Source organism: Colius striatus, chromosome 6 (assembly GCF_028858725.1).
Source record: "Colius striatus isolate bColStr4 chromosome 6, bColStr4.1.hap1, whole genome shotgun sequence".
Classification (NCBI taxonomy): domain Eukaryota; kingdom Metazoa; phylum Chordata; class Aves; order Coliiformes; family Coliidae; genus Colius; species Colius striatus.
In genome coordinates, this window is record NC_084764.1 from 37,794,536 (window position 1) to 37,816,474 (window position 21,939).

Sequence of the window (21,939 nt, forward strand, 5' to 3'; positions counted from 1 at the left end):
AGCAGGTTGCTGCAGGGGCTGTAGGAGTGTCACAAGTTGTTCCTGCATGGGTCCCCTGGCCGTTTGTGCAGCACTGGGGCTGCCTCTGGGTGTTCAGCTGACCTTGTGTGTTTGGCAGACGCTGATCAATGACTTGGACAAGAGCACGGGGCGGTATCGGGACGAAGTGAGCCTCAAGACAGCCATCATGTCCTTCATCAACGCGGTGCTGAGCCAGGGAGCAGGCGTGGTGAGTGCCAGGGCTCTTGGAGAAGGAGGGGTTCTGGTGGGTTTGGTGTGCTTTTATTTCAATAAGCTTTCTGAGAGTGTGATCCTTGCTGTGTTGACCCCACACTGTCCCTTGCAGGAAAGCCTGGATTTCAGACTCCATCTGAGATATGAATTTCTGATGCTTGGGATCCAGCCAGTCATTGATAAACTAAGAGAGCATGAAAATTCAACCCTTGACAGGTGAGTAGTGACCTCCAGCCCACTGATTATCTTTGTCCTTGTACCCTTGATTTCTGTTTTCTGGATTTGGCCTTTGGGGAAAGCATGTGGGTCTAGACTTGCCTCTCTTGAGGAAACTCTTTGCTGTCACCAGAGACAGAGTGTGGTTGTGCTGCATTCTAACATAGGATTGAACTGGAAAGGATGTGCCACTGGGAGCCTGGGGGATGCTGCTGGCCCTCCTCCTCCTCTCTTGTCATTCTAAAAGGTTTCTTGGACAATCTCTAATGACTGGAAGCTCAAGACAGAAGATCTAGTTGTTGTTTCAAGTCCTGCTTGTCTCTGTGCTCCAGCCTGACTAGCTGCCTGCAGTTTATTAATTGTTGAATTTGTATCTGCCTTTCACAGTCTTTTTTTTGTTTCCCCCACTCCTTTCTTTCCTCAGGCACTTAGATTTCTTTGAAATGCTTAGAAATGAAGATGAACTGGAATTTGCCAAAAGATTTGAGCTGGTGAGTACAAGTGTTGCTGATGCAGATGCCAGCACTCAATGTCACGGCTCCTTTTAACAGTGCCTGTGTAGCCTGAGACAAAGAGCAGCCTTCTGCATAAAATTGGGAGGTTGGAAATAGGTCTCCTATTTCCCTGCTCTGTTGCAACCTCCGTCCTACAGCCTGCTCATGCCTCTTGCAGGGCAATGGAGCTTGTGGGTCCATCAGGTCTTGAATAGGGGTGGTTTGTGAGGTCTGGGAGTGACACTTGGAAAACAGGCTATGCTGCCATAGGTCTGAGGGCCTGACCTCCCTTCGTTCTGCTCTGTCTGCAGGTCCACATCGACACCAAAAGTGCAACTCAGATGTTTGAGCTGACGAGGAAGAGGCTGACTCACACCGAGGCATACCCGCACTTTATGTCCATCCTGCACCACTGTCTCCAAATGCCTTGTGAGTCCCAGGGGAGGCAAGGAAACCTCTGGCTGCCCAGGAGCTTGGCAGCCCATATCTCCTCCCCTGGAGGTAGCAGCAACCTCCCTGCTGCTCCTCTCACTCTCTCCCCTCCTTCCCCTGCAGACAAAAGAAGTGGCAACACTGTCCAGTACTGGCTGCTTCTGGACAGGATTGTGCAGCAGATAGTCATCCAGAGTGACAAAGGGCAGGACCCCGACGCCACTCCCCTGGAAAACTTCAACATTAAGAACGTTGTCCGCATGTAAGTGCTCACCCACCAGTCCTGGGGCTGGCTGCTGAGCAGCCCCAGCACGGCCCACCATGGCTTTTCTGCCTCCTGCTCCTCCAGGGCTGGAGACTGGCCCTGCCAGGCTGGAATCACTTCAACCTCCAAAGCACAATGTGCAGTTGAATAAAGCTCTGCCTGTGTGTCCTCAGTGAGCTGTTTCCCTTGACTGCTCCTGTCACCACTCTTCATCCATCACTTATTGTCACCTGGTGATGTTTTTGCTCCTTGGTTGGACAAGTCAGTATCCCTGGAGCTGTTGAAACAGTGCTGCATCCCAGACTACAAAACCCTGCTCGGAGAAGGCAGGGCAGAGATGTTAGAAACCGCTTTAGGAGCCTTAAATCCTGCTCCCCAGGCTTGCTCAGTCCTGCTTCTTGCCAGTGATAGTCGCTTGTTTACTGCAGGAGGATTGTCTCATGTGCTACATGTCTTTTCCTTTTAGGTTAGTTAATGAGAATGAAGTGAAACAGTGGAAAGAGCAAGCAGAAAAAATGCGAAAAGGTGAGTGATGGAGAGAGGTGTTAGTTTCAACCTTAGAGCACACAGTAAGCTACATGCTTAATGTACACCTGTATTAAACTGGATGGCTTCTGCAGGCTTTATTGACTATCTGAGCTAATGTCACTGTGGGGCTTACAAAGGAAATGGGCAAAGCAGGTACTCATTTGTCCATGGGGAGGGAGGCCCTGGCTGGGGCGTTAAGGCTCTCTCCCTTTCCTAAACTGCGCAGCTTCTCCGCAGGGCATCGTCGGGGTTAGTCCCCTGCACGCTGCCCTTTGCCAAAAGGGAGTGCTTGTCACCCAAAAGTGATCTGATGGGGCTGTTTCAGAGCACACTGAGCTTCAGCAGAAGCTGGAAAAGAAGGAGCGGGAGTGTGATGCCAAGGCCCAGGAGAAGGAGGAAATGATGCAGACGTTGAACAAGATGAAGGAGAAGCTGGAGAAGGAGTCCAGCGAGCACAAGCAGGTCAAGCAGCAGGTTGCAGATCTCACAGCGCAGCTCCACGAGATGAGCAGGGTGAGGCCCAAACCACCTCCCTCTTGTGACCCAGTCCCAAACCCCTGCAAATGCCTTGCAGGGAATTCTAGAGGATGAGAAAGGTGCCTGTTGGGAGATCCACCAAGATGCCTGAGCATCGTGATGGGCTGATTTTGCCTCTCCATCTGCATCAGACCTCAGGAGTGCTGAAGCATTTGATTCCTTCCTGTGCTGCTTAAATTTTGGCCAAAACAATTTAAAAATGGGCATGGGGGGTGTTTCTGGGTGGTGGTCCCCAGCTCTGTCTGACCTACCCCCCTCTGTTTTCTCTCCCAGAGGGCCATCTGTGCCGCCGGCCCCGGGGGCCCCCCGTTGCCACCAGGAGCTCCCGGTGGCCCTTCACCTTCTCCGGCTCCTGGATCTCTTCTTCCCCCTCCCCCACCCCCACCCCCACCAGGGGGATGTCCCCCACCACCTCCCCCACCACCACCCCCTCCAGGTGGTCCCCCACCCCCCCCAGGCCCCCCACCCCTGGATGGGGTGATGCCTCCCCCCGGAGCACCTCTGGGCTTGACCCTCAAGAAGAAGAGCATCCCACGGCCGACCAACGCCCTCAAATCCTTCAACTGGTCCAAGCTGCCAGAGGTGAGCCAGGAAATAACTGGAACAGCAGAACCAGGGATGCTGGACAGTGTGAGGTAAAGGGCAGGTGGGCAGAGGGGACCCCCAACCTACAGTGCTCCTGCTGTCTTGCAGAACAAGCTGGCAGGCACTGTGTGGACCGACATCGATGATACAAAAGTGTTCAAAGTCCTGGACCTCGAAGACCTGGAGAGGACATTCTCTGCCTACCAAAGACAGCAGGTAAGGGCTGGCCCAGGGCAAGGCACCACCAGGAAATCGTGCTGTCACTTGTGGTCTCAAAACACATCCCCTGTCATTTCATACCAAGGCCAGGTTTGTCAGATCAGTTCCCATCAGCTTCATCTCCTCTGTGATGACATCTCCTTTTGGGTGACAAGCCTTTGGGTTGAAGTGGCCATTCGCCTCTGAAGTGCCTGGTTTCACCTCTGCCCACATACCTGCCCACGGGTGTTGTGATGATGGATCAGCAAAAACACACAAACCAAAAAGAGACAGGGAATGTATGAAAATAGCCCCCAGATGTGGCCACAGTTGGGTAACGTTTTTGGACCGCTCTTAGCAGCAACTGCTTCGTGTCTCTGTATTGGGTGGAAAATTTCTATCCCTTTCTGGCCAAGAGGAGCTAAGTACTGCCCACATCTATCGTGGGTGGATCTCTTCTTTTATTTTTGTAGTGAGCCCAGAGCAAAATGTGAGCTTTGAGTGAAAAACCAAATCCCAAACCAAAATAATGACACTGCAGGCAAAAGTCTCTGCTTTTTAATCTCCTGCTGAAACAGTATGGCCCCAGTTTGGAAAGCATCAAAGCACATGAAGAAAATTAGACACTTGTTTTACCCCAGACAGGACCACGGTGGGCAAAAGCAATGAGTGTTTCAAGGAGGCAGAAGAAGAAGCAAGGAGAGAAGCGAAAAAGTCACGTTCACCTGCCTGGCTGCATTGCTGGGAGGAGAGGACAGGTTGTCCCACTCTTGCCAGACTCAGGCAGAGGGATGGTGCCACGAAGGAGCAGACCCAACACATAAGCTCCTTAGGCAACATAAGAGTTTAATCTCTTCCAGAGGGAGGGATCAGGGCAGATTCGAGCAGGGCAAATATCAAGAGTAACCCACCAGAAATGTGTCCTGCCCCAGTGTGTTTCAGCAATGTGACCACAGTGTTGGGTCTTTCCCTTGGCATTTTTGGAGCTCAGCTTAGGCCCACTGAAGGGTATTTCTGCAGATAAGATAGAAATGGAAGGCAAGCAAGAATAGAAATGTGGTGTGTCAGCAGGCTGGTTTGTCCTCTGGCTTGCCTGCAGTCACCTGGTGTGCTGCAGACTATTGCCAGGCAGGAATTTAAAAGCAATTTGGCTTGGCTCAGGTCCTGCTGGGTGAAGCAACTGGTTAAGCTCAGGGTCAGCGAGGAGGAGGAGGTGCTGCAAGGAGCACTGTGACACACTTTCATGCCAGATGGGGTGAGCACTGGAAAGGGCGCTGAACATAGGAGCCAGGGATTGAGGTGGGACTGGCAGAAGATGCTGTGAGAGCATCTGGAAGGGAGATTGGGAAAGAGGAGGCAGAAACTCACCTGGGAGATGTTGCTGAGGCTGCAGCCACCCTGGGGAACATGATGCACAAGTCCCAGGCTTCACGGTGACGTGGGTTTATGTGAGTTAAGTGATGAGACACATCCCCCCTGGACCTGAGGGCATGTGATTGTTCAGCTGAGAGTCCCCAGGGTGGCCTCGCTTGCAGTCGTGGCATGGGGAGGGGGTGCCTGGCTGTGTGCCCTGCCATCGCTGATGCCACGGCTCTGGGGCAGCTGCCATGCACATACCAGCATGTGGGGTTTGACACACACAGCATGGGGCTGGGAAGGATGGTGAACTGAAGAATTTGCAGCAGCTCTGGCAAAAGTTAGTTGCTGTTCTAAGGAGCAAGGCTTTCTCCTCCCTGCTCCCTGTCTTGAACCCTTAGCTGAAAATCACTTCCTTGGCAATCACCCTTCTCACCTGTCCTCAGAGAGCATGTGGGGCATTGGGGGTTGCCTGCCCACCCATTCCCCAAGCAAACCAGGGCTGGGTGGGACATGGCTGTGGCCAGCACCCCAGCAGGGTTTGGAAACAGTGTGCAGAGGTGTGTTTGGTGCTGAGAGCTCTCAGGCTCCCCAGGAGTAGCCGTTGTGGGGCTGCTGGTGATGAGATTTGGTTATTTTTATTGCCATAGGGCCTAGGAATCCCTAAATAGCACACAGATCCAAGGCTTAATGATGGACTTAGAATTAAGCATCTCCTTAAATGCTTTTCCCACACCACAGTCTGGCAGGCTATAAAGTGAGCTCTACAGCTCTGGAGAAAGGCCCTTTCTACACAGAGAGGACAGGAGCCCTCTGGGCTTCCTGGGGCTCAGCCTGGGAGCATCCCTACCCTGTGCTGTCAGGAGAGCCCATAGGTTCTCCACTGGAGCTCATGTGATACCAGCATTTACAATCTTGCTAGATTTAACAGAAAAACTGACAGGAGCTCTGTGTTTCAGGCTGTGGTGTGAGGACTCGGCAGGACTCGGGTAACTGCGTAAGGATGTGCATGCAGTGATGGAGAAAAGCAAGTTTAGGGCATCAGGGCTTAGATGTGCTATGCAGGGGTCTGTGCCTCTGACAGAGGTGTTTTGAGACCCTGCAAAGGGGAAGAGGCTGGGAGTGATGCTGATAAATGGCAGTGACACAGACAGGGCAGTCCTGGCAGGTCCCACAGCAGTGAGTGATGTGGAAGAGCTGTGGCCGAGTGGAAAAAATAGGCTTAGCAGTGAGCTGGGAAAGAGTTCATCTCCCAAAAAAGGGTGTAAGAAAAAAAGCCTCCAGCTCCTCCATGAAATCAAGAGTGACCTGTGCAAGGGCCAGGGGCAACAGAGGTGGAGGAATCTTTGTGAGGATGGTGACAGGAGATTTAAAGCTACTGCTTATGCCAACAGCATCCTGCTGCAGAAGCTGATCACAGCTCACATGTGGGAAAGGGGCAATGATGAGGGTGGTTTGAGGCAGAGAAGGAGAGGTTTTGTAACGAGCCCCTTCTCTACCTTAATGCATGGAGAGCCGTCTCTGTCTTGGGGCAGCAGAGACTGCAGGAGGACCACCACATCCTTCCCCTCTCCAGGGGTGTGAGGCAGATCTGGGCATCGTGGGGCAGGTCTGAGTGCTGGGATGGAAGGAAAGTTTCTTAATTAAGAACTGGTTAAACAAACAAGAAGATACTCGTTGCAGCTTGTGGGTGTGCTTTGTGCCTGTCCTACAAAGGAGCCTTCTGGGAAGAGGTTGCTTTATGAAACACTAATCCTCAACCTTAACCCATGGAGTTAAATTCTGCCTTTGCAACAGCCTCATCTCGTAGCTTTTCATCTAACCTTCCTGTAATACAGCAGCAGCTTGACTGGCCTTACTCAATGTCTGCAGGTTCCCCTTTCCTTGCAAAGCCCCTGGTGTGCTGGCACTGCTGCAGCCCTGCTTCTGGGGGTGGTTGTGGCAGCTCTTTCTCCTGTGTTCCTGCCCAGACAAGAGCTGGGCTGTGCTGGGTGCCCACACCATGCCCCATGGGGCCATCCCTCTGCCCAAGAAAAGCTTGGTCACTCCTTTTCTGCCTGGTGCTTCTTTGCCTCACGGCACGTCTGGTTCTGCTTCTTGGCCACAGCATTTCTGTGGGCTCGAGGAAAGGCTGACACACTGGTTTTTAGCCATGGGACTTGCAGTTAGCGTGGCTCAACCCCCAGTGGGTGCTAGTCCCTCAGTCCTGGGTGTTCAGTGGCATCTAATGGAGCCCTTTCCCATCCTCCTGTGTGGGTCCTGGGCCGCTTCAGCCATGGCAGCCTGTCAGGGGAAACAAGATTTCTTTTAAAAAGGCAGCAGTGATGGGGCTGTGTTTTGGAGGTAATCAGCTCATCTGTCATCCTTGCACAGAGGAGCTGGAGGGAACTGCCCCTGTAAACCAGCTGCATTTGGCCCCATCTGACCCCTGACTCACTGCCTGCCCTTCACATAAAAACCAGTAATTTAAAAAGTCAACCATTTATACACCTTTGAAATCTCCCTCCCCATCACAGAGCTGCTTGAGCCAAGCACAGAAATAGTCCCCAACATACAGCCCAGAGGATGAGAATGGAAATCCTTCGTGTGGGGGGTGTGTGTGCGTGTGTGCACACGTGTGTGGTGCCAGCTTTGCTGCCTGTGCATCCAGTCTGGTGTGAGGAGCCTGTCTGGAGAGCCAAGACTTCAGAAGAGTGTGGTGCCAGTGTGGGGGATCAGGGTGGCATTTGGCCAGGCTGCCAAGCCTGGGGTGGGGAGGGGTACTGTCCCTGTCAGAGAAGTGAAGGAGAGACGTGTCACCATGGCAAATGGTAAAGCTTTGCTGCGGCCAGATTTGCTCCAGGATGAGCCTCGTTATTTCCACTTGCAAGCCCTGCTTTTCCTGGCAGTCACATTGCCATCTCAGTCCCTCAGATTTGCAAAAACTAGCAATTTTCTTGCTGGGCTGAGCAGTGCTGTGCCTTTGGGCCAGTGCTCACCAGCTGTGACACGGAGCTGGGGCAGGGCTTGGCCAGCATCCTCCCAACCCACCTCACCTCACCTCACCCTGTTCCTTGGTCTGGTCCAATCACAGACCCAGCTGTCCCTGTCCCATAACCCTCCCCTTCTGCACATCCTTTAATCCTCACCCCATTTCCACGTGCATCCATCTCCCTCTCGGTGCTGGCAGACCCTCCCTGTGCTGCCAAGCTTCCCGTGTTGCACCCTCCCCTTTGTCCTTGCTTCAGTCCATTTTGGTTTTGCGGAGGTCACTGACCTGCATGTGTTTTTACTGCCTCTTTCCATGCTTTCTGCTATGGCTGTAGGACTTCTTTGTGAACGGTAACTGCAGACAGGTAAGCGACGAGGGCAGGGCGAGCGTGGGGCCGGGGGCACGTGGGGCTGCGGGGAGTTCACCTGCAGCAAGCAGGGGCTTAAATCAGAGAGGTACACACATCATCACAAGGAGCAGGGGGGCTGGTGAGGAAGAAGCTGCCTTGTCTGCTGTCTGGCTGGGTGTCAAAGCTAATGTCTGAGGCCAGGGGTTGAGTTCTCAGATGTGACTTCACACAGAAAAGCTCCTACAACTGAACATTTGTGGAAGTAACTAAACTCATACCTGCAGGTTGTAGTTCTGTTTCATCATGGTTAGAACAGCAAGGCCCATGAGAGGGGCACCTGATGGTAGGTGACTTGAGCCTCACCTTCCTTCACTTGCCACTGCCTTCACTCTGCGCCGCCTGACCGGGCAGCTTCCCACTTCTTGTAGCTGGTTTCTTGGTTTTGTTCAAACAAGCAAAAGAGTAAAAAAGTGTGCAGTTGTGTGGTGACTCTCAGCTGTGCAGTGGCTGTGTGCCAGCTCTTCTGCACTCACAGGCGTTTAGTGCAGATCTGTAGCACGCAGGACCTTGCAGCTCCAGGTCGTGTTCCTCCCAGAGGGATTGAATAGCCAGTTTTAATTGACTCACCTTACTGAAACGTGCAACGTGGTGAATTAAAACCAGGGGCAACCTGAATCCCTTGGGCAACCCTGTAAGATTGCTGTTACATAGGTCTGCCCATTTGCCCACAACCACAATTTGGTGTGTTGTCACTCAGAGTCCCAGAATGGTGAGGGTGGGAAGGGACCTCGGAGCTCATCCAGTCCAACCCTCAGCTGAAGCAGGTTCCCCTCGATCAGGTCACACAGGAACATACGTGTCCAAGTGGGTTTGGAAACCTGCCAAGGAGCCTCCACACTCTCCCTGGGCAGCCTGTGCCAGGGCTCCCTCACCTGAACATGTGAAATAGTTTTTCCTTCTGTTCAAGTGGATCTTCTGTTCCAGCTTGTGCCCGTTACCCCTTGTCCTGTCACTGGGTCCTACAGAAAAAAAAGACTGGCCCCATGCTCTTGACACCTGCCCTTTAGGTATTCATAAGTGTTGCTAAGGACCTCCCTCAGCCTTCTCTTCTCCAGGCTGAACAGTCCCAGGTCCCACAGCCTTTCCTCCTCAGAGAGATGTTCCAATCCCCTGATCATCTTAGTAGCCCTGCATTGGCCTCTCTCCAGCAGTTCCCTGTCCCTTTTGAGCTGGCCAGCCCAGAACTGGACACAGGACTCCAGATGAGGCCTCACCAGGGCAGAGTAGAGAGGTGGGAGAACCTCCCTTAACCTGCTTCCCCATACTCTTAATGCACCTCAAATGCACTCACTTGAACGTAGTGCTATTTAAGCTGCTGTAGGTGCTTATTCCACACCAACTCCTGCTTTCAGATCCCTTCTTCGGGGAGAATTTGCCTGAAGGAGCAGCAAATGCTGCACATTTGCAGGTCTGGTAGCTTGTATTGGTAGGCTTCCAAAGGAGGCTTGGTGTGTGAAGGGTGAGTGCAGACCTTGGAAGCCAGGCTGAGGAACAAGAGTGCTGCTGAGTGTGTGCAACACGCCGTGATGAGGGATTCCGTGCGAGGATTAACGAAGTATCACAAATACATGTGCTGGAAAGCTCAGCTTTATTTATTCACCAGCGCCTGCGTGTTTGCACATTTTAAAATCCTCCCTGTCTGAGAAAATATTTACACTTCTGACCAGTGGCTTCAAAGCCAGGCTGGTTTATGAAATTACTGTTTCTCACTTACAGGCGATGGGTTTTACCTGTACCCTGCGGTGACAGCCCTGATTGCTGAGGGCCCACTGTGCATCACACTGCCGTGTGCTGAGAGTGCTAAATGTCTGTGCTTCTCCATGACTTTTCTCCAGGCTTGCTTTTTTATTCTTTCCTTATTATTTTTTTCTGTAGAAGGAAGATGCCATCGATGACACCTTGAGTTCCAGGCATAAAGTCAAGGAGCTTTCAGTCATAGATGGCCGGAGAGCTCAGAATTGCAATATCCTGCTCTCCAGGTACAGTTAACACCTTGTTGCCCTCTGGGGAGTGTTGGGGATGCTTGATACCCTGCCCTGGGCTGGGGGGTGCTCCTCATCCCCGGGGAGGGTTTAATGATAGCACATGAGGAGAGCCAGCGACACCTGAACCCAGCTATAGCCTTACACTGTCCATGGTGAGGTGGCATGAGGAGGAGATGCCAGCAACCCCTTACCTGGCAATTCAGTGTCCTTGGAAAGCCCCAGAGGGGTACCCAGCGAGTCTTGTAGGAGATGGGAGGGGGGTTGATTTCGCTGCTTCTCCTCCTCAGCTTGGGTTTATGTTTGACTGTGGATGGTGGCTGAAGAGGTTCTCTGTTAGGCTGGGGAAGGCCTTGGGTGTTGGGGAGCAGCAGCATCATGGCTGCCCACATGGGTGTCCTGTGCCACATCTGGATTTTGGGGAAGGGTTGTCTCCCACTTGGAGCTGCCCAGCCCTGCTGGGATGACAGCCTCCCGCATGCCCCTCGCCAGCCAGGCTCACCACTGCTACCAGCAATTTAATCCCAGGCTCGCTGCCAAGAGGATAAAAAGGGCCTTTTTTTTTGTCAAGATAAACTGTGCCAATAAAACTTGACTCCTGAAAAAGGAGAAGCCAGGCGATGGTGGTCTGAAAGGATCAACCATCAGCGCAGCCACTAGGGAAAAAAAACCCCGTACAGCAGCAGCAAATGCCACTTGTTTCTGACTCACGTGGGAAAATAAATATCCCAACAGCAGTAAAATATAGCTCCATTGAGAAACAGTCACTCTGCTGCCTGGAGGTGCAGAAGCTTTTGTGCCACCCAGGACCAGCTGGGATGGATGGAGCAGCATCGCTGGCAGCTGGGGCACGGCACCCACATTCTGTGCTTACCCAGACCAGGGGTCAGCAGAGCCAGCCCCCTGCCTGGGCAGCCTGGCTAGTTTCCTTCCCTGGAAAGGATGTAGAGGCTGATGCCTGGAAAAAAAAAAGCTCCTCTGGGTGTGTAACTTGTGGTCTGTGGTGTTTCTTGAAGCTCTCCCAGAGGTGGCACAGCCCCAGGGGCAGCAGGAGTGATGAATGCAGGGAGCCGTGTGCCGCAGCGTCGGTGGGAAGATCGCTCTGTCTGTGGCTGTCTCTGCTCTGGGTGGCTTCTGGGGATTTTCATTCTTACTAGCAGGCCAGATAGAAAGCATGCTGAAGAAAGTGGGGTTGAGAGCAGCAGGCAAATGAATTTGTCTATGGCATGCAGCTATTAGCAAGTAAAGTGATGAGATTTGGGGCACTGGCTGGGCTGTTCACCCACGTGCTTAGGCTGAGCGAAGTCAGAGTAGATTTAGGTGTTATTCAGCCAGAGGTTTGAGTGTGTATTTGAAAATGAAGGAAACAAATAGCCCCTTTTGTGGGAAGGGGAGCTACCCAAGTGCCCATCTTGTGTATCTCACTGGGTAAAGGTCTTCATTTCATCTCACTAGCAAACCATTCTATTCCAAGAAGGCAATGGCTGGAAACGAGTAACCAGCAATTAATCCCACAAAGAGGGTGACAGAGAGGCTGGTGCCTGTCTGCCCTTCCCTTTGGGTTGTTTCCCAGAGGAGGAGTGGGATCAGACCTGCTCTGGGAGTGCATTGCCTTGTGCTATTTTGGAGGTGCTTTAGGGTTCATCCCATAGTGCTCCCGGGGCCACTCAGCTGGAGGGACCAGCCAAGCAGGGGATTTCTCTAGTGTTGCAGCAGCAGCCACCAAATCTGCTTCTTTCCCCATTTCTGCAAGGGATCACAATCGAGTTTCTCTCCCTAGAATCCCTTTGGGCAATTTACTCTTGATGCCAAGCAACCAAAAGGAAGGGCAGTGTCAGGATGAAGCCCAAGCATGCTGCTGGTTGCCTCAGGTTCATTCCTTACTTCCACAGTAGACTCCATGTGACCCTGGCCAAACCCATCTCATTCATCCCCAGCTACCCATCCCTAAGCAGGGCAGAGCAGAGGTGCCTGGTCCCAGTGCTGGAAAGGTCTTCTCTCGCACCTCGCTCGTATGGCCACTGCAGGGCCGAGCAGACTTTCACACGCGAAAGGACCCGCAGGCTTGGCCCCTGATTTAGCCCAGACGTTTGTAAGCTCACCAGGCATTGTCTGGCTTGCAGCGTGGAAAGATTACAGCCAGTGAGATACTTTATCTCTCTCTGTAGATTTATTTTGTAGCCCGTTTCCCTTGCTTTGGGAGAAATTACTGTGGGGTGAGATCACTAGATTTCCCTCCGGCTTGTAACGCAGCACAGAGTATTTTTAACACTTGCTTTTTTTCTTCCGATGGTTTTATTTTTTCAGGGAAGGCTTTGCATTGCCAGATCTTCCCCCATGAACCTGCCCTTGTCTTCTCTTTTGCTCTCGCTGTCCCCGTGTGTGTGTGTTCAGCGCTGCGTTCTGCGGGACGCACACCCAGCCCTGGCCCGAGCTGGCGCGGCCGCCTCGGCTCATTCCTCTCGCCACCGAGGTGACGTGGAGCGTCCTTTTGCTCGGATGAATGTGGCTTTTCAAGAAGGCCCGTCCCTTTCCCAGCAGAATCGAGTCTTTCCCCCCCCTCACACTTTCTGACGTCCTCGATGGGACTCGACAAAAGCCACACAGAGCGTGGCTGTGCTTGTCGGGCTGACGAGCTGTCACTTCACATCCCCGGGCTGCCGCCTCTAAGTCCTTCTGACAGCGAGTCCCGTGACCCCCTTCGTCTCAGACGGGCCGCGTTCGGCAGCTGCTGCCAACACGGATCATTACTGTGGTTATAGATAAGCTTCTAGCTTTCACTGGCCCCTTTCCCATCAAATTGTCTGAGAAGCTGTTTTCTTCTGGCGCCCTGCGCTTGCACTCTGCCGATGCCGGGGCAAGGCTCTTGTTCTTGGCACTGGACTTTGGTGATTCCTGAGAAAAGTTGTTTCAGCCTCTTTTTTTTTTTCGTTTTCCCAAAGCTGTTACTGACTTTGCTTTTAATGAGCAGGGCTTACAAAAGTCACCCTCGTCTTTCACCACCCTCCTGCAGACAATATCTGGAAAGTTTGCCCTTTAGGTGTTCGTTTTGACTTTGGATGAGGGGTAGCTGCTTACCCACCCCCTTCTCCCAGGAGCATTTTTGCCTCCCAGGGGTCTCACAAGTGTCCAGACACAGCCATTTTCTGCTTTTCACTAGGGTGGGAATGGATGTAATATTTGTTAGCTGTCTGAGCTCTCATGTCACTGCTTGGGTGTACAAGGAGTTCTGCAGCCTTATATCCCACCTCAAGTCATGTCCATCCCTGACACTGCCCTTATACAGGGCAGGTAGGATGTCACTCATCACTGCAAACATCAGAGGGGACATTTGCCATAGGTCTTGGGTTTGCTCTTTGTAGGGCAACCCTAACAGTTGCTCAGTGCAACCTTTGTGTTTCCTCCATTGCCTGAGGTGAGATTTAAACTCACTCCTTTAACAAACTCCTTCTTGGGCAGCTCCCTTGAGCAGGAGCTGGGAGAGGACTGGGTACGGGACAAGGAACATGAGCTCTTAAGGAACAAATATTTACTTGTCAGGTGTGTAAAATCCACCAGCCTCAGTAAAGTTAATCCTTCACTTCAGGTCTTGAACAAAAGACTTCAAGCTAAAGCAAGCTCTTGCTACTGTGGTCTTAGAAACCATCACCCTGTCTGCTTCAGCTTCATCTTCAAAAAGAAAGCTCTACAGTCTCAGTCTGCTGTCAGCATGAAAAATACCCTTCTCATTTCACTTGGAGCGATCAGCAGCTCTCGATGTTTTTGGCCTGCTGGTCAGGTTGACACAAGGTCTCACATCCTTCCACTGGATGGGTTTCTGCTTTCAGCTCATTCCTTTGGGTCACATCCAGTGTTTCAGCATCCCTTGGCAGCACTGATCACTGAGACCAGGGCAGTGGGTTTCCTTAAAGCCCACCAACAGGTCTATTCCACTGGTGTGACTTTGCCCTGCATGCAAGAATGGGGGATTTAAGGATTTTTTTAAACTATATCTATTGCAATGGCTTTAACCACCTCTGCACACTGGGCAAGGCAGCGGGTATTGGCAGACAGAGGTGCAGGAGTTTCTGGGCTTTCCCTCCTTTGCATTTAGATTGTGGAGAAAAATATGTGTAGTTTTGCAATCAAAGTCACTGCAGGGAGCAGTCACAGGGAGCGCTGAGACCTGTTAAGCTATAATTAATGGCTTTTATAGCCCAGGAAAAGCTGAGGGCATCTTTATGCCTATCTGTTGCCTCAGCTTGGTGCAGGCTGCTGGGGGAAGCCCAGCCCATTGTTGCTGGCTGTAGTACAATGATCTGTAGTTCAACAAATCTCCAATTCGAGGCTGCATCTTCAATTCCTGTCACATGAAGTGGAGGAAGAAAAAGGTAGAAAGGAGGCTGATTTCCAGCCTGTTACACTTCAAAGCACACCGAATCCCTGCCCCTCAAAAAAACCTTGATGGATTTCCTGGAATGCTGAGCATCCATTTCCCCAGATTCTGGATTTCTTTCTCTTTCTTCCTAGAGGGAGAATCATAGAACCATTTTGGTTGGAAAAGACCTTTAAGATCGTTGAGACCAACCCCTCCCCTCACACTGCCCAACCCACCACTAACCTATGGCCCTCAGCACCTCAGCTATGTGTCTTTTAAATATTTCCAGGGATGGGGACTCCAACCAAAGGCAGCTGGGAGAGGTAGGGGAGGCAACATCCAAATCCAATGAAAACAGCAGAAATTGGCCAATTTTACCAACTTTAGGGGCTGTGGCAATGGGTTCAGGAGCAGTGAGTGCTGAGCTGTGCTGTTGAGCTGAGGCTGAGCTGTGCAGTCCCCGCGGTCCTCAGGGATGCTGTCACTGCAGGAGCAGCATTGCTGTGGGCAAGACATGCAGAGACAAATTAGATCTTTTTAATACATGCATAATACAGAAAATACTATGAAATAGGGGCCTGCAGTGTGGGGAGAGGGACCCAGCTGGTGAGGTTTTATCCCCATTGGCAGCGGGGCCGGGGCTGCTCTATGCTGGGCACGATCCTACCGCGTTTCTCAGACATCCTTTTACATAGCACTCTGTGGAGTGCCATCTGTGATGCTGCTGCATGAATAAAGGCTGCTGAACCTTGCCTGATGGCTGGGCTGGGAATAACTCTCCTCCCCTTCCACCTCCCAGGCTGAAACTCTCCAACGAGGAGATCAAACGAGCGATTTTGACGATGGATGAGCAGGAGGACCTCCCGAAAGACATGTTGGAGCAGGTGAGTGAGGTGTCTCATGCTCCCCCACGGTTGCTTCCTGGTGAGACCATGCTGTGCACAGCACTCCGGACTTTGAGAAGTGTGTTGGGGCCCCAAATTATTTACCAGTTGTATGTTGAATAATCACCTCCATGAGCAGGAAAGCAGCTCGGTCATAAATGTCAGCGCTGGGAGCAGCGTGGCCTCCACGTGCCATACCTGTACCGGTGTCTGCCCTGGGAACCCCAGGCTGAGCCACTTGCCCAGTTCGTGGCTGTGGCTTAAAGTCTATGCTTGGTATGGGGGTTATTTTTGAAAGCTTGTTCAGTGTTTGTGCAAAAAGGTAATCCTACTTTTCACCCTCCCATCCCTCCCGAATCCCTTTGGAACGGTATTATTGAGCTGTCCTTAAAGCTGAGCTGGTAATGGCACTTTCAGCAGAGGCCTGAGACGACTCGTTGCACAATATTTCCATCTACAGACAGGTGGAGTTGCAGCAAATGAGAGTCCCTGACATCTCCTCTGGCAGAGCTGATGTTGAAACCTCCTTGGAGCAGACATAGTACATCTTGTAAAACCAGAATGGTGGCAGGGCAGAAGCAAGAGACACTGATGTGATGGGGTAATGGGAGGAAGGTCACAGGGACAGCAATAACACTTATTTCACAGTTGCCTCGGGGTCACTGTCTGTACATGCTGAACAGGTAGTAGATTCAAGCCAATCAATCACTGTTCAGCTCCTGAAGACCTGTGCAAGGACCTCATGTCCACCAATGTGCTTTCTCTTGTTTAGCTCCTGAAGTTTGTTCCTGAAAAGGGGGACATTGACCTACTGGAAGAGCATAAGCACGAGCTGGACCGTATGGCCAAGGCTGACCGGTTCCTCTTCGAAATGAGCAGGTTGGTGGCCCAGGAGACAAAAGTTTTGGCCAGTAGCTGCATGGGCTGGTTGTGAGGTGGCTGTTTGATGGAACCTGATTGCCAAATAGGCCCTGCTTGCTGTTTTTCACAACAATGACTAAGTGGGCTAAAGTGAGGTGCTCCCACCCCTAAGCATCACTTGTGAGGCTATGCTCCTAAAATCAGGGTTGTGCCTCCCAGACAAGCAGCTAGATGGAGCAGGGAGGAGAGGGATGGGGTGATAGACCCTCTGCAGAGAGGTGTTTGCTTCACAGGGGATGGATGTCCCAATGCATTTCCACTATTGCTTAGGGGAGGAAAGCTCAGTCTGGCACAACTCAGTGCAAGACTGCACCACCTGTGTCGTGGCCCAGGTGGGAACTGGTGTCTGAATGGTAACACAGTGCTTCTTTCCCTTTCACACAAACACATCCTAATGAATGCTCAGGACTGGTAGATGTAAATTTTGTCCTGCTGTGTAGATTAGTCCCACTCCTCACTTTAGGAACAACTGACTCATCCCTGGGGCTTCGGAGGAAAGGAAATGTCGTTTCATCCTGCCCCTGGTAGCAATCATTAAGGCTTAGGGAGTCTTCAGGGATGAATAACCTTATCTTTTGCATGCACATCCTCTAGAGGTGCTGGTTTAAAATCTTGAAGCTCCTTATTTAAATCAAACTGAGTATTGAGCAAATTGAATTTCTTAGCTGAACTTGAAGCAAGCCCCTCGTTTGCAAAGTCAGTGAGTGTTACAATCTGAGATTATACTGGGGGATCCAAACTAGAAATGCTCCCATCCTCCCTGAGGAATGCACCCACGAGCATCAAAGGCAGCAGGACAGAGCCAGGAAGTTCAGACCTGAACCCTTGGGGCTGGAAGATGATCAGAATTCGTTTTCCAGTCCCAGGTCCCCTTTCTTCTTCACAGTCTCTTGCCTAAGCATTGCTCCCTTGTTTCCATCTTTTGGAAAGCACAACATGCCAATGGAAATGCTTTCCTTGATTTGCAGCAGGGCTTTTTAATTTGCCCTGTGGTCTGTAAGTGAGTGGGATGTCTTTGTCACCTCTGATTAGTACGATGGCAGCGTAGCCCATGGCCGTGTCTGTGAGCACGTCTCCCGTGGGTCTTTGGTCTGCCATTTGCCTACAAGTGAGATCTTGTTTAGCCTAAACACAGCTGACATGAGCAGAGCCACCCCTAATTTTCCCAGGGAAGGACTGGATTGGATTGTTTTGATGACTTTCCAGCTCAGGCCATCATCCTGAGGATCTGAAGGTCTGGTTTTTTTTAGTGCTGGTAGTTGGTGTTCCTGTGTCTAGCCTCAGCTCATCACAAAGCCCTTGGGAGCCCAGACCTCATGAGCATCTTCGCTAAGGAGTGGTGGCAAATTAACTGTTTGTTCGTAGCAATAGGGTGTAAAAATGCACTTGTCAAACCTGCTGAGTTAAGGATAAGCTTAAGCACGTGCTGAAGAGCCCACCTGGATCCAACCCAAGACAGCTGTAGTGTCCTTTTTTCCCATCCCAGGATAGTTTCAGGGAGAAATGTGGTCATTATTTTTTAGTCACTGTGGCTCAAATGAGCTTTATAAGCACAGCTGCAAACAGCTCTGCCTGGAGCAAGCAAAGCTTAACCTGCACCTCTGGTTTTTGGGGCTTTTTTTCCAGGATAAACCATTATCAGCAAAGGCTTCAGTCGCTCTACTTCAAGAAGAAGTTTGCAGAGAGAGTTGCAGAAGTCAAACCCAAGGTGGAAGGCAAGTGACTGGACCTGCTGGGGTCACTGGAGCACTCGGTGCTGGCACAGAGAACGTTCTTAGGAAAAACATCCCTCTGGGGAGGTTGCAGGGATGAGGGGGAAGGGTGGCAGCTGGTGGCCATGAGGGCACTGAACGAGTCGCTGCAGGGGCCGTGTCAGGGCAGGGGATAATGCCCCACTCCTCTCTGCTTTCAGCGATCCGCGCCGGCTCCAAGGCGGTGCTGCAGAGCAGCAGCCTCCAGCAGCTGCTGGAGGTGGTCTTGGCCTTCGGCAACTACATGAACAAAGGCCAGAGGGGCAACGCCTTTGGGTTTAAGATCTCCAGCCTCAACAAGATCGCGGACACCAAGTCCAGCATTGACAAGTGAGCAGCCCCTGCCTCCGTCCTCAGTAGTGTCTGTGGCCCCCAGCCTTCCAGGGATCTGGGGGATCATTAGTGTTGCCTCTGGGACATGGGTAGGTGGGGGCAGTCCCCTCCCTCTGACGATGCAAATGTCCATTTTTGGAACAGAATGTGTTTTGGGGAAGCCAAGCTGCAGATCAGCACTGGGATTGATGGAGGGTTTCTTTCCAGTGGCCGAGGTTGATTAGGAGGATTGTCCTCCAGACACTTTTTCCCCTTTTGAGAAGCCAAGAGCCATTGTGCTGTGGCACTGTGTCCAGAGGAGAGGTCCCAGGGGATTCCTCTGCATGGGAACCCCCTCTGCAGGCCCCCAAGCTGCCACAGCCATTGCCTGGTTTGCCCTGCCTTCTGAGCTCTGTGCACAGAGCAAGAGCAGGTGTGAGGTCGCAAACTTTGCCTGGTCTCATCCATTGTGAAAGACAACGGAGGACAGAAACGGTGATGCTCCAGTCATCTCCCCTGGGTCCCTCCTATGGAGAGCCCATGCTTGCAGGGACCAGGCTGCTCTGTGCTGTGGCTGTGCATGGCACAGACCCATCACATGTTCCCTGACAAGCGGTGAGCATCATCCTTGCAGAAGTCCCCAAACAGCTCATGACCAGGGTTGGGATTTAACCAGGGGATTTGATTGAGCTCTCAGCTTCCCAGTGTACTGCAGGGCTGACCTCACTGCTCCTCTCTCCTAGGAACATCACCCTTCTGCACTATCTCATCACTATCGTTGAAAAGAAGTATCCCAAAGTCCTCCGCCTGCACGAGGAGCTGCGAGACATCCCGCAGGCAGCCAAAGTCAAGTAAGCAGGGGTTTAGGTGGTGCTTGGGGAGCACTGGGAGCACCTCTCCCCGAGCTTCAGCCTGCCTTTCCGTGTCACCCGCCCTGCTCAAGCTCCTGGGCAGATGCTCTCCACCAGGCTGGGCCCTGTGCCATGGCCACGCTGGCCAGAGAGCAACCCCAAGGCAGGAGCAAACCTGGTGGCTTTAAATCTCAGCCCTCGCGCTCTGACTGACTGAGAGGGAGGAGAGCTGCTTGGAGCAGCCGTTTCCTGCCGTTATCTCACCGCAGAAGCATTTAATTAATTTCTAATGGGAAGTTAAGTAATCTGGGAGGAAGCAGTCCCAGTGTGGCTGCAGATAAAGGGCAGCTGTTTATCTGTGCCTAGCAGGGAGGATTCGCCTGCAGCAGGGGCAGGACCAGGCAGGGGTGCAAGGGGATCACCTGCCTCCGGGTCCTGCCTGACCCTCATTTCGACACCAAAGTAGAGCTTCTGGTGTCTGCAACGAGCTCTTAAGTCTCGCCCGCCTGCCGGTGACCTGTTCACAGCAGGCTGCTGCCACATCTTTGCTGGGGGTTACCTGTGTTCAGCAAAGCCCTTAAACACACACAGAACTTCTAAGTGCAGGAGGAATCTGTTGTGCTGCAAAGCCCTCAAGTACATTGCTGAAATCCCCCTGAAATAATGAGGCTCTGTTTTGGTTTTAGAGTTCAGCGGGAGCTTACGGGCATTGCTGCTCTAAGGTCCTGAGCAGCAAAGGTCACGTGTTCCTGCACAGAATCACAGGATCACAGAATGAGGGGGATGGGAAGGGGCCTCTAGAGCTCATCCAGTCCAACTCCCTGCTAAAGCAGGCTCCCCTCGATCGGGGGGCACAGGAACATGTCCAGGCGGGCTTGGAAACCTTCTGAGAAGGAGCCTCCACACCCTCATGCATTCATAGTAGCCAAGGACATGAAAAGGGCCTGAAACTGCTCCTTTGTAGGAAAAAAGATGATAAATAACACAGAGTTTATGGCAGCTCAAGGGTCTTTCAAGTTTCAGAGTGTTCCCATAGCTGTAGTGGCTTTTCCACATACAAATAAAGCATCCACACATTTAAAATGTAAAATGTTTGTCAGCCATTGGGGTCAAACGGAGTGAGGAGACCAACCCTGGTGTGTGAGGAGACCAACCCCGGTGTGTGAGGAGACCAACCCCGGTGTGTGAGGAGCAGCCGTGCTCGTAGGCCTCGGCTGGGGCACGGCTGAGCCGGGCACGCTGCGTGCTGGGAGGCTCCTGTCTTTGGAGTCCTGCTTCCAGGCATGGGCTCCCCAGCTCAGGAGAGACAGGGAACTGCTCTGGAGGTAACTTCTGGAGAGAGGCCAGTGCAGAGCTGGACAGGGCTACCAAGATGATCAGGGGACTGGAACATCTTTCCTATGAGGAAAGGCTGTGGGACCTGGGGCTATTCAGCCTGGAGAAGAGAAGGCTGAGGGGGAACCTCATCATCACTTACAAGTACCTAAAGGATGAGTGTCAGGAGGATGGGGTGACACTTTTTTCTGTTGGATCCGGCAACAGGACAAGGGGTAATGGACAAAAGCTGGAACACAAATAGTTCCACTTAAATGGAAGAATAAACTATTTCACTGTTGAGGTGAGGGAGCCCTGGCACAGGCTGCCCAGGGAGGGTGTGGAGGCTCCTTCTCTAGAGGTTTCCACACCTGCCTGGACACGTTCCTGCGTGATGTGATCGAGGGGAACCTGCTTTAGCAGGAGGTCAGACTGGATGAGCTCTAGAGGTCCCTTCCAATCCTCCCCATTCTGTGATCTTGTGATTCCCTTCTATCTGCAGCTGTTGTACAGATACACGGATGGGAAAGCATAGAGGAGGGGTTTTTTTCCCCCTGAAGTTTATCATTTTGCTGTAAACTGGACACTATATGTAACGTTTGGGTTTGGTCCAATGTAGAGTGAAACCAAAAAGTTTCTGAAGCTCTGAAAAACCCTAAATTCCTTCCAACCCTGCAGCTGTGAAGCAGAATTGTTGCCTCTGTCAATCCCACCACCAGTAATGAGCTGCTGGAACACAGGGCTCCCTGAGCTGCATTTTCCCAGACTAAACCTGCCAGGAATGCTTGCCCCATGACCCAACATCACTGTTTCCAGCGACCTCAACCCTAAGACAGACACCCCTGGAAAGATGTCAAGCCTGTGGTCATTGAGTCTTTGTGAGAAAGCTTCCCCTCAGATGTAGTGGTAGAAACCCATAAGCACTTGAACTCAAAGCTCATCAGGGGCTTGAGCCTTGTGTAAACAAAGCAAGCGCCAGACATGATGATTTATTTTTGCTTCTCTATATTTGGATTGTCTCCCTTTATGAAAGCCTTGGTGCTCAGAAAGATGCTTTGCATGGTACCCTGAAAAACTCTCTGCCGTGCACTGGGACAACAACCAACCTTCCGCTTACCCTTGTGAGGGGAAGGGAAATCCATGCCCAGCAAAACCCTCTCCTGAGCTCTCCTTTGGCATGGAGAGGTCTGGAGGCTGCTGAGCTTGCTGAGCCTGCCCAGCCCCCTTGATTGAAAATACAGGAAAGTACTTTGCTTTAATACAAGCAACTGCAGCCACTTTGAGATAGGCAGCTGTCCTGGCTTCAAGGCTGTCAGCCCCAATTTGCTGATGGAGACACACA

At 51.9% G+C, this 21,939-nt stretch overlaps 1 protein-coding gene across 1 annotated transcript in view; it reads left to right on the forward strand.

The window, feature by feature from the left end:
- The window catches only part of DAAM1 (dishevelled associated activator of morphogenesis 1), a 100,631-nt gene that overhangs the window by 71,217 nt on the left and 7,475 nt on the right, over nt 1–21,939 (forward strand). Inside the window, exons 8-22 of the mRNA XM_061998246.1 lie at nt 119–229; nt 347–450; nt 875–941; nt 1,256–1,373; nt 1,500–1,638; nt 2,108–2,166; nt 2,495–2,682; nt 2,980–3,288; nt 3,400–3,507; nt 10,101–10,204; nt 15,364–15,448; nt 16,221–16,327; nt 17,996–18,084; nt 18,282–18,450; nt 19,176–19,283. Of these exons, the coding sequence (XP_061854230.1) occupies nt 119–229; nt 347–450; nt 875–941; nt 1,256–1,373; nt 1,500–1,638; nt 2,108–2,166; nt 2,495–2,682; nt 2,980–3,288; nt 3,400–3,507; nt 10,101–10,204; nt 15,364–15,448; nt 16,221–16,327; nt 17,996–18,084; nt 18,282–18,450; nt 19,176–19,283 (1,865 nt within the window). The remainder of the gene's footprint in view (nt 1–118; nt 230–346; nt 451–874; nt 942–1,255; nt 1,374–1,499; nt 1,639–2,107; nt 2,167–2,494; nt 2,683–2,979; nt 3,289–3,399; nt 3,508–10,100; nt 10,205–15,363; nt 15,449–16,220; nt 16,328–17,995; nt 18,085–18,281; nt 18,451–19,175; nt 19,284–21,939) is intronic.